Source organism: Trichoplax adhaerens, genomic scaffold (assembly GCF_000150275.1).
Source record: "Trichoplax adhaerens TRIADscaffold_26 genomic scaffold, whole genome shotgun sequence".
Lineage (NCBI taxonomy): Eukaryota > Metazoa > Placozoa > Uniplacotomia > Trichoplacea > Trichoplacidae > Trichoplax > Trichoplax adhaerens.
In genome coordinates this window covers 521,648-536,868 of record NW_002060967.1, presented here as the reverse complement: position 1 = coordinate 536,868, position 15,221 = coordinate 521,648, and the positions used below count along the sequence as shown (strand labels likewise).

General features: G+C 31.4%; 1 protein-coding gene across 1 annotated transcript; it reads right to left on the bottom strand.

The window, feature by feature from the left end:
- Positions 1-11,142: 11,142 nt before the first annotated feature.
- On the bottom strand, positions 11,143-13,613 carry TRIADDRAFT_6397 (uncharacterized protein; the record flags this gene model as incomplete). The annotated part of the gene is made up of 2 exons (XM_002117597.1): positions 11,143-11,431; positions 13,420-13,613. Coding segments are annotated over 2 exons (483 nt in total), but the record flags the coding sequence as incomplete, so codon positions are not given.
- Between the last annotated feature and the right edge of the window lie 1,608 nt (positions 13,614-15,221).

Here is a 15,221-nt window from a genome sequence, read left to right as displayed (position 1 = left end):
TTCTTAATTAAAGTCTACATCTTTATTATCAGTCACAAATAGAACAGTTGCAAGTAAAAATAAACGAGCTAGAGACTCAATTGCAAGAAGAAAAATCCAACAATGGAAATTTAATTCAGAAATTCGAAGTAACTTCTGCAGTATTTATTCGCTTTATTGCGACATTTTTAAGATTACATATCTTTTCTAAACTATTCCTTTTTTATCCATCAGGCATCGAAACAGGATCTGCTAGAGTCGATAAAAGAAAAAGATCAATTACTATGTCAAGAACGTCAAGACATACAAAATATGGACACCGTTACTGAGGTTTAGAAATTCATATTTTAGCAACTTTCGATTGTTCGTCATAGCAAATAGACTACTTCGAGTAGATAATGTTGATACAAAATAACAATACTAGGAATTACGCAAGCTTTTAAATAACTCTACGCAAGAGAAAGCATTACTAACAGAGTCATTAGAAAATGTCAAAGAAGAATTAATAGTGGCATTAAACGCCAAAGATAATGTTTCTAGCGATCTATCTAAATTAGTAGAGGTAAGGACTTCCTATGGAATAGAATTACATGCAATTCTTATTAATCAACAATTAGATAACTAGATATTGTGGCATTCTGCTTAGGAATTAAATGAATCAGTTAATCAGTATAAAGTTGAAAAAGAAGAATTGAGCACAAAATTTGAAGAACTCTCTAAAGAAACATCTACTAAGAATGCAATTATTAATGTAAGGATATTGATCAATAGACTCGTTCAATATACGCAACAGTAAAACTGATTTTTTACAACTTAATTTAATGTAACAGAAATTAAAACAAAAGCTATTATCTACCAAAGAAGAAATAAATGGATTACGTCAAAAAATGGATTCACAACAGCAAGACCTTTGTGATCGCGATGACAAAATCAAGGTTGCTAATACACTTCTGAATAATTACCACAATTGCAAACACCTTATGAACTTAGAGAACGCTAGTAATGATAATTTTATAATCAATTTCGTTACAATTATAGAAACTAGATGAGCAAATCGCCAATTTAACTACAGATCTTGCGAACACAGCAGCAGTTATTGAGCGCACGGTTTGTAACGTCTATAGAAATTGTAGCATCAACGATAAATTGCATATAGCGATATTGTAATAATATGCTTAAATCATGATGTAGAATGAAAAAGAAGATACTGATAAAGACATAAAAGAGAAATTTCAAGCTATGACGGAGGATTATGAGGTCAGAATAACGTTCTACCACTATGCTGAAACATTATTGGATGTAGTAATCACTAATCATTCTTTCAATCGATGATATTTCTTGAATAGATGATGAAAGCGCAATTAGATGATCTCATGATTTATAAGGATAGCATATTATCGAACTTAGAGGAGTCACAAGCCGCTGAACAAAAGCTTATAGTATGCTTTCTATATTTTCCTTTAGTAATCCGTAATAATTTCGCTAACTAATCTGAAATGATACATTCCTGATCATAGTATGGCTTAAGCAGATAATTTTGATTAATATTGTAATTAAGTATTGCAAAATGAACTTATTTACAATAAATTAGGACGAAGTGACACGACTTAAGCATGAAGCCTCTGCAGGAAAAGAAATTGAAGGTGAGTATTTCATATTATTGTAACGCATCCACTAAGTTAATTAATTAATGAATTATACCTTAATAGAAAAGTCCGCGAACTCCATCACTGAATTGCAGAAAAATCTAATTAAATTAAACCAAAATCTTAAAGATATTACCACTGAAGCGAATGAAATTAAAACCCAGGTATAGATAATTTATAATGTCTTAAAATGGTACATTCTTAGTGTGTAATATGTAAAATTTACTTATCCATACCGGCATTTTAAATGTTGCTAGCGTGACGCCTTAGAGAACGATGTAGGAAGAATTACCCAGGACAGAAATAATCTACTCGAAGAACTTAGGTCTGCTGGTTTGGTAAGTTTGTGCCAAAATGCCTTTTCACAGTAAAAATATGGGAATGTAACTTAGTAAGCTAGAGCTATTAGATTTGAATATATTTTGCGCCTTAAGTTAAATTTCTATTCAGGAGTGTGAACGGTTAGCTTCAGAACTTAACGCAAGTGATAACACTGCACAAGACTTAATGGAAAGTGTAGAGGTACTGTATAACGGTAAAGCAGTGTTATTTCCAGATCGTTAACGTCCCTTCAACTATTTTGTGTAGGAACTTAAGACAGAGGTAAATCAGTTACGATCAAAACTGAAATTAGAAGTAGAGCAAGCCGAACAGAAAGATGTTATCTGTGAAGTAGGTCTAATTTGTATAAGGCATCTTTCGTATCTGCTAGACTTTGTCAATAATATCGTCTTCAAATCGAATTTATAAGAGTCTAAAAGCCGAAGTTGTTCGCTTAAATGATGAACTTGACGATATTCGTAAATCGAGCTCGGAAAATGAATCGAATCTTAAAGAGGTATGCATACTGGATTTAGAGTATACCGGTAGCCACAGAATTAAAGTTCTCCTGTATACAAAAATTTTGAAGGAATATCATTCCCGCCTCGAGAGTGTATCGAAGGATCTTGAAGAACTTCGTCAAATATCAGCAAATGAACATAATTCACTCAAAGATGCAGAGAATACCATAGAAGTGAGATCTTAGACACGCGCATAGGATTTCGAAATTTTTAAATCCGCTATGAAAGCGCCATCAGAAATTGAAAAAATTTGCATTTTTTCAGGTACTCAACAAACAATTACATTGTACAAGAGATGAGCTTTCACATACAATTCAAGAAAAAACTGATGCAGAGGCAAAAGTTGCTGTAAGTTTGCCTTTCTATTGTGTTAAATTTAAAATTAGATGGCAGAAAATGAATTGAAGTAAAGGAATTTGTATCGATGGTTACTTTTTAGGACCTTACTGAACAACTTACAAATGACTCAGAATCAAAATCGAAAGAGCATAAAGATATGAATGATCTTGTTAATGTTAGTCATCCAATTGAAGCTTTGTATTATTAAATAAGCTGATATTTATGCCACTAATATGTATACAATTGTGTAATCATAAAATATTTAGGAACTCAAAGAAAAAGTTGATGCTCTTGAAACAGATAATCAAAAATTAAATGAACAAATAAGCTTTGAAAGCGAGCGTATTGTATGTACAGTAAATACGTATATACTATGCTTTTCTATAAAGTTATAAATATTTTAAATTCAAAAATGCTTTTTTTGATAGGCTACCATTGACGAGATCGAAAATCATGCTAAAGAACAAGAATTATTATCAAGTAACAGTACTTAGCCAGTTAACTTACCTTTAGCATGAGCATTTACTAGTATAGTCGTATTGATACTAAGTAGTATCATATTGCCTATGCATCGTAGAACAATTGAAAAAGGAACATCAGATTATAGAACAAAAGTATCAAGAAGTAAAATCAAATTTTGAAGTATCAGAGTTAAACCTAGAAGAGTCTGTGCTTGAGGTAGTCATTTTATAGTCCGTAAGCCCGATTGAAAGCTTTAAATTCGCGTATGGCTGTAATCGTAATATATTTAGTTATAAGTTTCAACGATTTGCTACCTTTTTGAAATACTTTTCTTTTAGTTGAAGAAAATAGAATCGGAATTTGAAAAGGTGGCATCTGAGCGAGACGAACTGTTCCAACAATTACAGATGGCAGGCAAGGTAAGCTTTACCACTCTGATTCTATAGAATAGTACATGTCGATGCTTTGCCAAGATCCATCATTTAAAGATTTTATTTCAATATTCCATAGGAATCAGAACAATTAGGTGTGGAACTCGAAGAAACAAAAGTGGAATTTAAAAAGCAATATGAGGTTTAAGACTTATAAACTTTTAATACGCCAGCTTTCTCATATTTACGTTAAATTATCCATGTACAAGTAAGCTTTGTTCTTATTTCTCTATAGCAACTGCAAGAAACACTGTCTGACAAAGACGAAAAAATAATACAATTAAATGACAGGTAAGCGGATTTTGACTATTAGATTTAGACTATTAAAGTACTTAAAACACTTAATTTCAGGTGCCTGCAATATGAAAAGGATTTACAAGATCTGCTTTCGAATAAAACGGTAAATAAGCCCACTCATGACGTACACGTAAATCACAGGAAGGAAATAAAATCAAATTCCTTTCGTGCTCATTATTAATTATCGTTAAAATCTATTTTACTGTGTAAATCCCTACTACTTAACATCAGATATTGTTTTGACTTCTAGAGTCTTGTCAGTGATTTTCAAAATCTGAAAGTAACTCGAGATGATTTAGTAATCAGGCTTAATGATACTGTAAAAGAAAGAGATGTAAGATTTGGCCGTAATGAAACTAGTACTTTTTTCCTAAGTATATTAAATATAAGGAAAAATTATCTTACATATTCTTTTCAAATCAGTCTCTAATAGAACGTATCGGCAAATTAGAAAGCATTCGCTCAGAGCTAGAAAATAGAGGAAAGGCATTAAGCTCGGAGAAAGTTGAGTTACAGGACAAAATTAAACAGGTGAACAAATGATGTCTCTTATCTAGCATGACTTGTTTTCGTATTTATACTATTTAGATTTAGTATCTTAGTCTATTGTCATAATCAAGAGTTATAACAATAACGGTTTTAAGCAATTTACCATATATAAGATATTTTCCTTGAAGAAGGTGTAATTAATTCATTGCTGATGTATTTTCATAGCTATAAGCTACCTTCTTTGCCAAATCGAATTGTGCATCTGCTACAGTATTTTGTTTACTTATTTTGTTATTCATGTAACCACAATTAGCTTTATAGCCAAGTGCAAGATTTCGAAAATGATACCTCCAATTTAAAAGAGGAAAAACGATTGTTAACGTTACAAATTGAGGAATACGCAAAGGTTTGTATTGTAGAATTTGTGAGTGTAGTAGTAATCTCCAATTCATAAAATTGGATACCTTCCCTTTAGGAAGCGGAACAGTGTAAAGTAATTGATCTTGAAATGGAAGATTATAAGCGAAGTCTCGAAACATCACAAACGAAAGTTTTAGAGAGAGATGAGCAAATATCTAAACTTAATCAAAAACTGAGAGAAAAAGAAGACGAAGTAGCAAACACTAAAATAAATCTAGGTATCTCTTGATTGTTTGAGAATTTATTTCATCATCTTTTCACTGACATTACCTAACGGGTACTTATAACAGATAGTGTCCAGCAAACCAAATCTACTATTGAAGAAAAATTTAATAAATTAAAAGGTGGCTGGTCAATGATGAAGAAGGAATTAACAAATGCCAAAGCCAAAGTATGATAAATTTCTACGTTTGCTATTTATGCAAGATAGTTAACCTGTACCTTCTGTCTTTTTATTTCAGGAAACAGAGCAGAAATCAGTTGAAAGCGATCTTAGAACTGAAATCGAACAAGGAAAATTACAAATTGAAGAACAAAAGGTATTTTATATACCGTAATACAATTTAATGAGCATAATAAATTACTGTACTGTAGTATAACAATAACTGAACTTAAGTAATTTATTTTCATTAGATGGAAATTGCCTACTTGTCCGCGGAATTGAATAAAGTTAAGGAAAAGGTATTAATGTAAACATTTAATAGGAAATTTTATTTCAGTGAGAAGGTTTTAATGGATAATCTTTCCTTAGGGCCACTTGTCTTGTGAAGAATTACAAGAACGGATATATGCGCTGGAAACTGACCTAGCGTCTGTACAGTCCGAGAAGGATAAATGTAACGCCTCATTTGAGTCAATGCGAACCGAGTATGAGAGTTATAAAGTTCGCGTTCATAGTGTCTTAAAGAGTCAGAAATCGAAATCCTCAATTCAGGCCCAATTAGATCATGAAAAGCGGGAAAGGTATTTCAATCTGATAATTGTGCTCTCTTATATACTCGTATACAGCTTAACAATAAAAATTAACATACGCGTATGCATTGATATTTTGATTTAGGCTACAATTTGAACAATTATGTTCTCAGTTGAAAGAGCAAGTTGAAAAATTACAGTCAGTATAAAAAATTTAAAATTTGCTGATATCCGCGTAAACATTTTATTCCATGTCGTGTACTATTATTGTAATAAAATCTTAATGTTTTAAGCAGCAACTAAACCTAAATTCTATAGTGAAGCAAACAGTGATAGCACTGTATAATCAAAACTTTGATATTAATTAAAGGTCGGATTTGAATAAAGCTATAAATGATAAGGAGGAAATAGAAAGTGAAATGGAACAATTGAAAATAAGGCACAGTACATTATCTCAGCATCTAGAAGAAAAAGAGAATAGTTGGAAGGATCAGCTAGAACAGTTGACATCAGATGCCTCATTAGCTGCAGGAGAACAAGCAGAGGCAGTCCGCCATCTTATGAGGCGTAACGAAGTTATGGCAGCTGCTTTTAAGGTGTGTATGCATTCGTATTGTGTGTTATTATGATATTTACAGTAAAAGTAAGTCGCTAAAACCTAATCTTATATGGACAATGCCAAACATAGGATGAAATGCAAACAATGAAAGAAAACCATGGTGCGGAAATCGAGAAGCTACAAATACAGTTAGATGAAGCAAATCAGAAGTTGTATAAACTACAACAACAACAAATACAACATCAGTTACAACAGTTACGATTAGATAATGAAAAAGTAGATGATAAAGGGGAAGTGGAGGTTTGTCGTAGCTTGCTTAAATGTCGCTTTTTCAAAACTGTGAATAATGTCTATTTTATTTGTTATTAATAGATAAATGATCGAATAGAATCTGAGCCGATTGCCATTCAAGTAAATAATTATCGAATTATCTCTCGGTAGCAAAATTTAATTTTTAACAATTTTTTATCCTTCGTAAGAATGCAATTACAAATAATGCGCCGTCTTTAGAGAAGATCCTTTCATTAACGGAAGATAGCAGTGGAGGTACCTCGTGTCATAGTTTATCTTTCAAACTTACTGCATTCGCACAATTTGTGTTTCTCATCCTTTGCATTGCAATGCAATATAACAAACTGATTCATTTCTTTAGAACATTCAAGTAGTTCATTGGCAACCACTGTAAATTCTCCAACGGATGAGAATATAGTTGAACAATTGAAAGCTACCAACCAGGCGCAACTCACAGTTCAAAAGCAAAAGATTGAACACTTAAGTCAAGTAAATCTATCTAGTTCTATCTATTATTTACCTCAATCATAATAGATTTCATTGAAATAATGCTTTTTTGCTTAGTTACTCAAAGATAGTGAGGATCACTGTTCTGTAATGACAGAACAAGCGAAAGTCTTAAAGGAAGAAATCAGAAGGTCTTGCACTTCTATACATATCATTATTTAGCCTTCCTAAAAATTGAAACGTTTTCATTTGCTGGGAAATCGTTTGCTTTACTTTGCGGCCATTGATTAATATAATTACGAAATGACTTTCTTCTATTAAAAATTTCGTTTAATGTTATTAAAACTTACTTTGTAATCGACAGGTTGGAAAGAAATCAAGCTAGAAGCCAGGAATTATCAAATCTGGAATACCTCAAGAATATCATTTTGAAGGTAATATTTCTATAACAACCTAATTTTTAGCCTCGTTTAGCACCCTGATCTACTAATACCTAAACCATGTATACGTCTACAATCTAGTTTGTTTTAGCTCAAGGAGATGAAAAAGAGCAGCTTATACCTGTTCTTACGACACTATTAAAACTTACACATGACGAAAAGAACGTTGTCACCGAAAAGATCAAAAGTAGGTTTGGAAATATAAGAGTTTTGGTTCTGTAGTCTCAATGCGAGAATTCAGCAACTTCTAACCTTTCTCTTTTGCAATTAGCTTTTTCTTCATATTACTTGAGTCTTAACTGATTTTTTTTGTAATGACAATTACTCCTATTTTTAATCCTACAGAAAATCGAAAGCTAGACAATTCGGCTGACTCTAACGTATCAAACATGGGATCATTTGGCTTTTTATCTCGTTGGAAATAAGATGTTATTTTTCACGCAGTGCTTATCTAATTATTAAGTAGGTCTTACTCCACAATAAAGCGCTCCTGATGAGAAATGTCGCTTTTGTACAGTATATTCCCAAAAGATTATTTAGTATCTAAAGTTAAAAATCTTCTATTGTTTTGTATAGTATTTATATATTACCTAAATTATATAACTTAGTATTACATAACATCTTGGTTATTTACTCAATTTGCTATAGCAAAATGTACAAAGTTTTTAACATTCAAAAATATTCGTAATTTGCATATTGCTCCGAAGAATTCATTTGGCATTTTACGGCATCCACATTGCCAAACCTTTAGATACCACTCATATAGCAATTACAATTTTCTTTTTACTTCAATTGTTTGTGCTTTTTATTTATGTTGACAAGAAATATCATAATATAATACTTTAACTTTAAAATGTAGCGCAGAAAAAATTTACGCTATAGGACATAATTGTGACAATGGAATAAGTGAAAGATCTCATTTTGTTGTATCAAATTTTGTTCCTCAAAATTATAACTATTGCTATTGCACTGCGGATTATTTTTATGAAATCAGCCTTGAGAATGAGCAAAAGTATACCTGAATACACAGAGAATTTTCTAAGATATATATGATGGCTTGTTATAGCCATGTGCTCCAACTTTTCATTAGTAATTTATATATCGAGCTATAATTGATTTACGTTTCTAAATGCTGGTGCATTTTAATGCTATTATATAATAATTTTACAGTAAAGTTCCACTAGCAGAGGATCTTTAGCAAGAAAGCAATCTGTTAGTTTAGCTGCCTGTCAGCGCTAATAAAGTACGAATGAAACAGCAAACATTGTCGATGATACTTTTTGTGAAAAATAATTCAGAATTGAAGTGTGATATTAATACAATTTGATTCGGATCGTATGCCTTTTTCAATTTACTTGTATTCTGCTGTTTATTTTATGGCTTTGACGTCGTTTCAAGATAAAAGGTATTAACTACGTCATACTTGTAGAATTATTTTATGCAAACTGAGTGATTTCGCTGGACTGTAATGTAATTCAGTTTCGGAGTTGTAAAACTCCGTTTATATTGAACGTGTAAACTCAGTATTATATCGTCAAGTCAGCCAAAAGAAAGAGTATCATGTTGTAGATTGATTTTCTATCATTTCAACTGCTAGACTAAATCTACGCGATTACATTCTGCTTAATTCTACCTGTATTAGGGAACAGAAAATCTGATAATTATATAATTATAATCATCCTACTTTGGTAGATATGATACTACGGTCTTAGATTTACCGCTAGATATAGCCTCCAGGCAAATGCAGTAAACGGCTTTCCTAAATTTTAGTACTACTGTAGTCTGTGAATGATTACCGTATACTTAGAGTCAGCACTGCTATTCGTTGTTAGCACATTGTTATCAAATCAAATGTATGCGTATGTTTGTTATAAGATACTACCTTGGTATGAAAACTGCGCAGAAAAAATTAATTTATGTAGCTTCTAGCAAATAATAGATCCATCAAATGTTTTAGTCAGCGGATTTTAACGAATTTATATATAAGGAACAATTAGCATCACAACGTATTCCAGATATTTAAAAATGAGATCGAAGATCAAAACAATAATAATATCCTAGTATCTTTGAAAATTCCAATCTAAGCCTTGATTATGTGCTGCTAGCAACAGCACATTGCATAACTGTCTCGGATAAGTATGATATAAGAGAAATGGAAAATTTTCTAGAATTGATACATATTTAAATTTCTTCATAAACAATAAGCAGCTGAAAATATCTGGACATCAAAGCTACTTACGTAAGCTCAGCTGTATTAGCGAATAAGCATTTAAATAATAATGAGTATCATATCAGATCTGATACTACCGCCTTAAAATCGTTATAACAACTAGGTAAAAATAGCAGAATAGCTTTCCGAAAATTCCTCCTAGTAGGTGAGTCATTACACCTACAGTAAAGTTAGCTTCCGCTATTCGCATGTTAATTACCAAATTAAAGTAATACTCAATTACAGTAATAAACTTCTATATTAACACGGAACCTAGGTATTTAAATTCATCTACGTGTATACAGAAATCTGGCATTAATTGACTAATTAAATATTTTAGATAGGCAGATTCAGCAAATTATAACCGTAAATTTTCATCACAACATATTCTGCATGATTTACTGACATAGTAGAATAAATATACCCTATATGCATTGAAACATCATCAAAGTTCACGCACTGCTGAATATACTTTGCATTACTGTCTATGACATTGGAATATGGCAAAATTTTTTAAACTGATGCATGATTAAGTTCATGAGAAGTGACATTAAGGTAATTTACAATATCAATAGTCTTTACATCAATAGAATTGTAAGCTCGGCTACGATAAAGCAGCTGCTATTCACGATGATCAAGTTAGTACTTAAGCAACAAGATTCTACGGTGCTTCAGTACAGAATATTCCTATTAAAATTTATCCATACAGTAATTCAGTAAACAATCAATTATATATAATCAGTTCGCAATTTAAGATGGTAGATTAAGCAACAATGTGAGTAGTTTTTACATCGCAAGGTGTTTAGTTTCACTGAAATAGTAGATTAAAATAATACTGAATCTATTGAAATACCAGAAACATCCGTGCATTAACAGTAATTTAGGAATAAAATCAAGTTGCATTGCTGTTTATAAGTATTGGAGAATGACAAATTTCTAGATGCATGGACGATTAATTGCATCAGGATAATATTATCACAGATTACAGTATCTATATATTAAGGCCACTATGAGCTCAGCTGTTGTGGCGAATACAATATTCAATAATAATGTATATTACGTTAGATCTAATATCTTTCGTCTTATGATCGCTTATAGAAATAACATCTAGGAAGATGGAGCAAAATAGATCTCCGAAATTTAGTATTAATCAGCATGTAAATGATTGGATTGCAACCAGAGTTTGCAGCCGCTATCCACGATGTTATGGCTCTTAATTCGTTACAAACGGGCCATTTTAAGGCATAAAGTACGTGAACAATTACAAATGGCGACCAACAAAGTAAAAATACGAGTACCATCAATAGGCAGACATAGAGTATTTTCGCTTCACGGTGAGAAATAATTTGACTCAATGATTGGCTATAAATTAGCGGAGTAATCGATTTGGTCGCTTTCCTAACGTTATGATAAACATGACTGTAGCAAATAACCATTATTACTAAAGGTAGAGCATAACCGGTAACAGCAAGAAATAATGTAAAACTTGGACTCGAATTATAATCGACTTTGCACGTTGTTTCATTTTGGAGATGGCCGTATTTCCCCCAACCGACTAGTGGTCCAACGCCAGTTGATAATGCAAATAGCCACATAAAAATGAGGATAGCCACTGTCCTCTTACTTTTGCGAACGGATCGGCGACGAAAACTCTGAATTGTTACATATCTAAATGATAAAAGACAAGCTATTAAGAGATTGAAATTGCAACCATTATGATCAAAGAGAATTTTAACTCTCAAGTCGGTTATCTGGAATTAGAAAATATTAACTTTCCGTAATTTTCAAAATCATACTCTTAAATCATTTCTCAGCCCTAGATTTCTCGATTTGTTCTACTAATTACTTATCTATCCGAAAAACAGTTATAACAAAAACTCTTCATCCTTCTATTTACTTAATGACTGTCATAATTCCGACGGCAACAAATTCTTGTTTACCAATACAGCTATTTTCCTGACAGATATTTACTTTTGCGTATATTAATTTATAGAATGTAAATGTTTATAATTACAACTACTTTAATTCACGATAGCATATCTTATAGTTATGTTACAAGGTATATTAATGATTAGTAGATTTTCATCGTCTTTTTCCCGGCTATCATAAATTGAATTTAGAGCGCAAAAGCAATAACTTCTTGTACATCAATCGATATAGATATTCATATATACTACGTATAGTATCTATTTACTTATACGAGTATTAATTTGTATGATGTAGAATTGTCTCAATTTCTTATAGCATAACTTTTAACTACGTCAATTATTTGAGATTTTTTTATTAACTTTCTCCCCTAACTATCATAAATTGAATTTAGTACCCAAAAACAACAAATTCTTGTAAGACAATCAATACAGATATATACTATGGCATTTAGTTACTTACGTATATATTAATTTATATAATGTATATATACATAACATCTAGAATTGTTTCACTTAATTGTAGGTTATTTTCTATTGATATATAACATAGGTTACGTAACATATATATATGTATAATAACACATTTTTTTGTTGTCGTGTTTACTATCATTAATTGAATTTGGAGTGCAAAGGAACAAATGATATTAACCTATAGAGTATACACATTTACGCCGATACCTAGAATTATTTTAGTTGATGATAGCTTATTTTAAGTCGAATATGTATAAGTCATCAGCTTTTTTCAGCATCCAGCCTATTATTTGCTAAAGAATGGAATAAATCAGCAGAAACAGTATAACTGAAGGTTTCTATAACTCCAAATAAGACAAAAAGCATGATAGAAAAAAAGCTATTGAACGGTTTCGGATCAATCCTAATGTCAAATTAGAATAGAAAAAGTCGTGGACGAGCGATCAACGCTACTAAATGCGAATAAATTCTATACCTCATTTTTGGGGAAGTAAAAGTAGACCAGAATTTATGTTGAAAAAAGATAAGCAGCTCAAAAGTTTCAAAATCATTCATAATATCAGACTAAGTAGAAGAAAGAATAGATTATGCAATCTACCATGTACCAAGAAATGCTATTACTCAAAGGCAAAAGTAAATTTAAAAGCCTTTAACGTCAAAGTAAACCAGAAATCAAATTGCAAAATAAGGAATTGTTCCATAGTTTAAGATTAATCAAAAGATCGAATTAAACTTGTGGAAAATGAAGGATGAGCGAATCAAGTATACGCTAATTGCATATTGGTAGTTATTAATTGAATACTTTAAAATAATGTCTAAATGAGCTCAATAGACCCGTCTATCGATGCGTAATCACCTCTCAACATAATCAAGAAAACAACATAAATTGAAATCTTGACTGAACAATATTCATTCCTTCACGAAGTAAATAGAACTCTAGCTGTCAATGGCGAAGCGACTGCAATCGGGAAATTATAATGCTTGGATTTATGGCCTACAGAGATTAAGACTGAATATTTAATCCTCTAGAAAACTAATATCTCGATTTATACTGTCTAATGGATAGAAAATTATATTTTTATCGTCAACACGCCTGAGAGGATTAGATTTGTTTAATGAATCAACAAAACCGCAAGGACCGAAACCCTTTATTAAATCAAGAGAAGGCAGTACAATAACATTTTATGTAAACTAACTGCAGGATGATTGCCTGTAAATAGAATTTATTTAAACATAGTCTAGAAGTTATTTCCTTACCTATCATAGGCAATAGCTGCCAAAGTGTGGACAGATAGAATACCGCAAACTAAATTCAAATAGCCAACTAATTGGCACATAAAACTGCCTAAAATCCAACGGGTTGAATGAAACAAAGTGACGATAGAAAAAGGTAACGTTAAGCCCAGCGTTAAATCGATCGCCGCTAGAGTAATTAGAAATAAACTAGGTGGCAAATTGGTTGAATGTAAAGGCTTATAAAATGTCAGTAAAACCATAATGTTGCCCAACAAGATGACGACCATAATAGCAACGAGAGAAACAACTAATACAATTGTTGTACTAGGACTAAAAGCCATATTTATTTTACACAACTTGATATAGTGTCGATTACCGTGAAGACATTGAATTCAAATCTTAATCGATGTATACAGCAAAGAATATCTTACAAAACTGCTGTTGACTTAATTTAACTATAAAGTAGACTAGCCTATAAAGATACCACAACTAAGATGATCAATAATAGCCTTAAAATGCTGTCTTTCAATAGTGACAGACGATTATAGAATTAGAAAAATTCAATTCTATCCAATTCAAACGATTGTATATTCCTATAACTTGCTTTTGTTTATCATTTAAATCAATATGGATCACGAATATCATTTCTATTCTACAAGATAAACATGTTGAAAAGCAATAAAACGTCGAGCTAACCATAGAATACCCAATTATGGCGGAAAACAACGATTATATCTAATGGAGTAGGAAATCAAGTCATAGGTTGGTTAACAAAAGTAAACGTTTCTCCCTGTCTTGTTGAATAGAAGTAAGAGAAAAGATTGCAAATGCTTTATTTAAACTTTGAAAGGATAAAATGGAAGATGACTAATTTTATTCTATTGAAATAGTGTCTCTTATATTATTCAATTCGTTTTTTGTCTTCTTTAGTTATTAATGGATTTAATTACGTTAAATGAAAGTTTTATTTCTTCGGATAAATATCGAGCTGGTACTCGTAGTATCAATGTCATCAATTTGAAATCCAGTCAAAGTGAATAAAAGCTATTTCCTTGAAAATTTAACATGCTTTGATTCACAACATGCTCCAATAGGAAGCAAGTAAATAATATCATACTGAAATGCGTTGAAAAGCGTTCCTATCGCGGCTTTAGCATCGAATGCAATATCAACTTCAATAATACTTTACTCTTATCCAGTCTCTAATCTCCACTATAATACAAATGCTATTATGCTGATCATTCCACGCTTGAATAATCCTAAAATAGCATAGCTATACCTGTACACACCAAGATTTAAAAGCAGTAAGCAGATTTAGGTATCATATTCAAGATAGTAGAAATACTAAGGTAGCATATATTAAAAAGAATTATCGTTATGGCTCTAGCATCGAATGTAATATCCATTTCTATATGTTATTACTTTATTTCTGCCTGATTTTCAATTACAACTGTAAGAAAATAAATGGCTGTGTTGATTATTTTATATTTAAATAAAATAGCGTAGCCTTGCTCGTATAAATGAACATTTAAAATTGTAAGTCAACTAAAATATCATACTCAAGATAGCAGAAATCTATAAGATAGCATACATTAAAAGAAATTATCGCTGTGGCTAGTATTGAATGGAATGTCGGTTTCGCCTTGTTATTATTTTATTCCTGTCTGATCTCAAATCGCTAGTGTAATAAAATAAATGACCATATTAATCATTCTACGCTTGAATAAAATAGTATGGCTTTATCCGCATGTATTAAGAATTTAAAAGCAGTAAACAGACAAAATATCATATTTCAAGATAGTAGAAGTACCAAAGCTAGCATA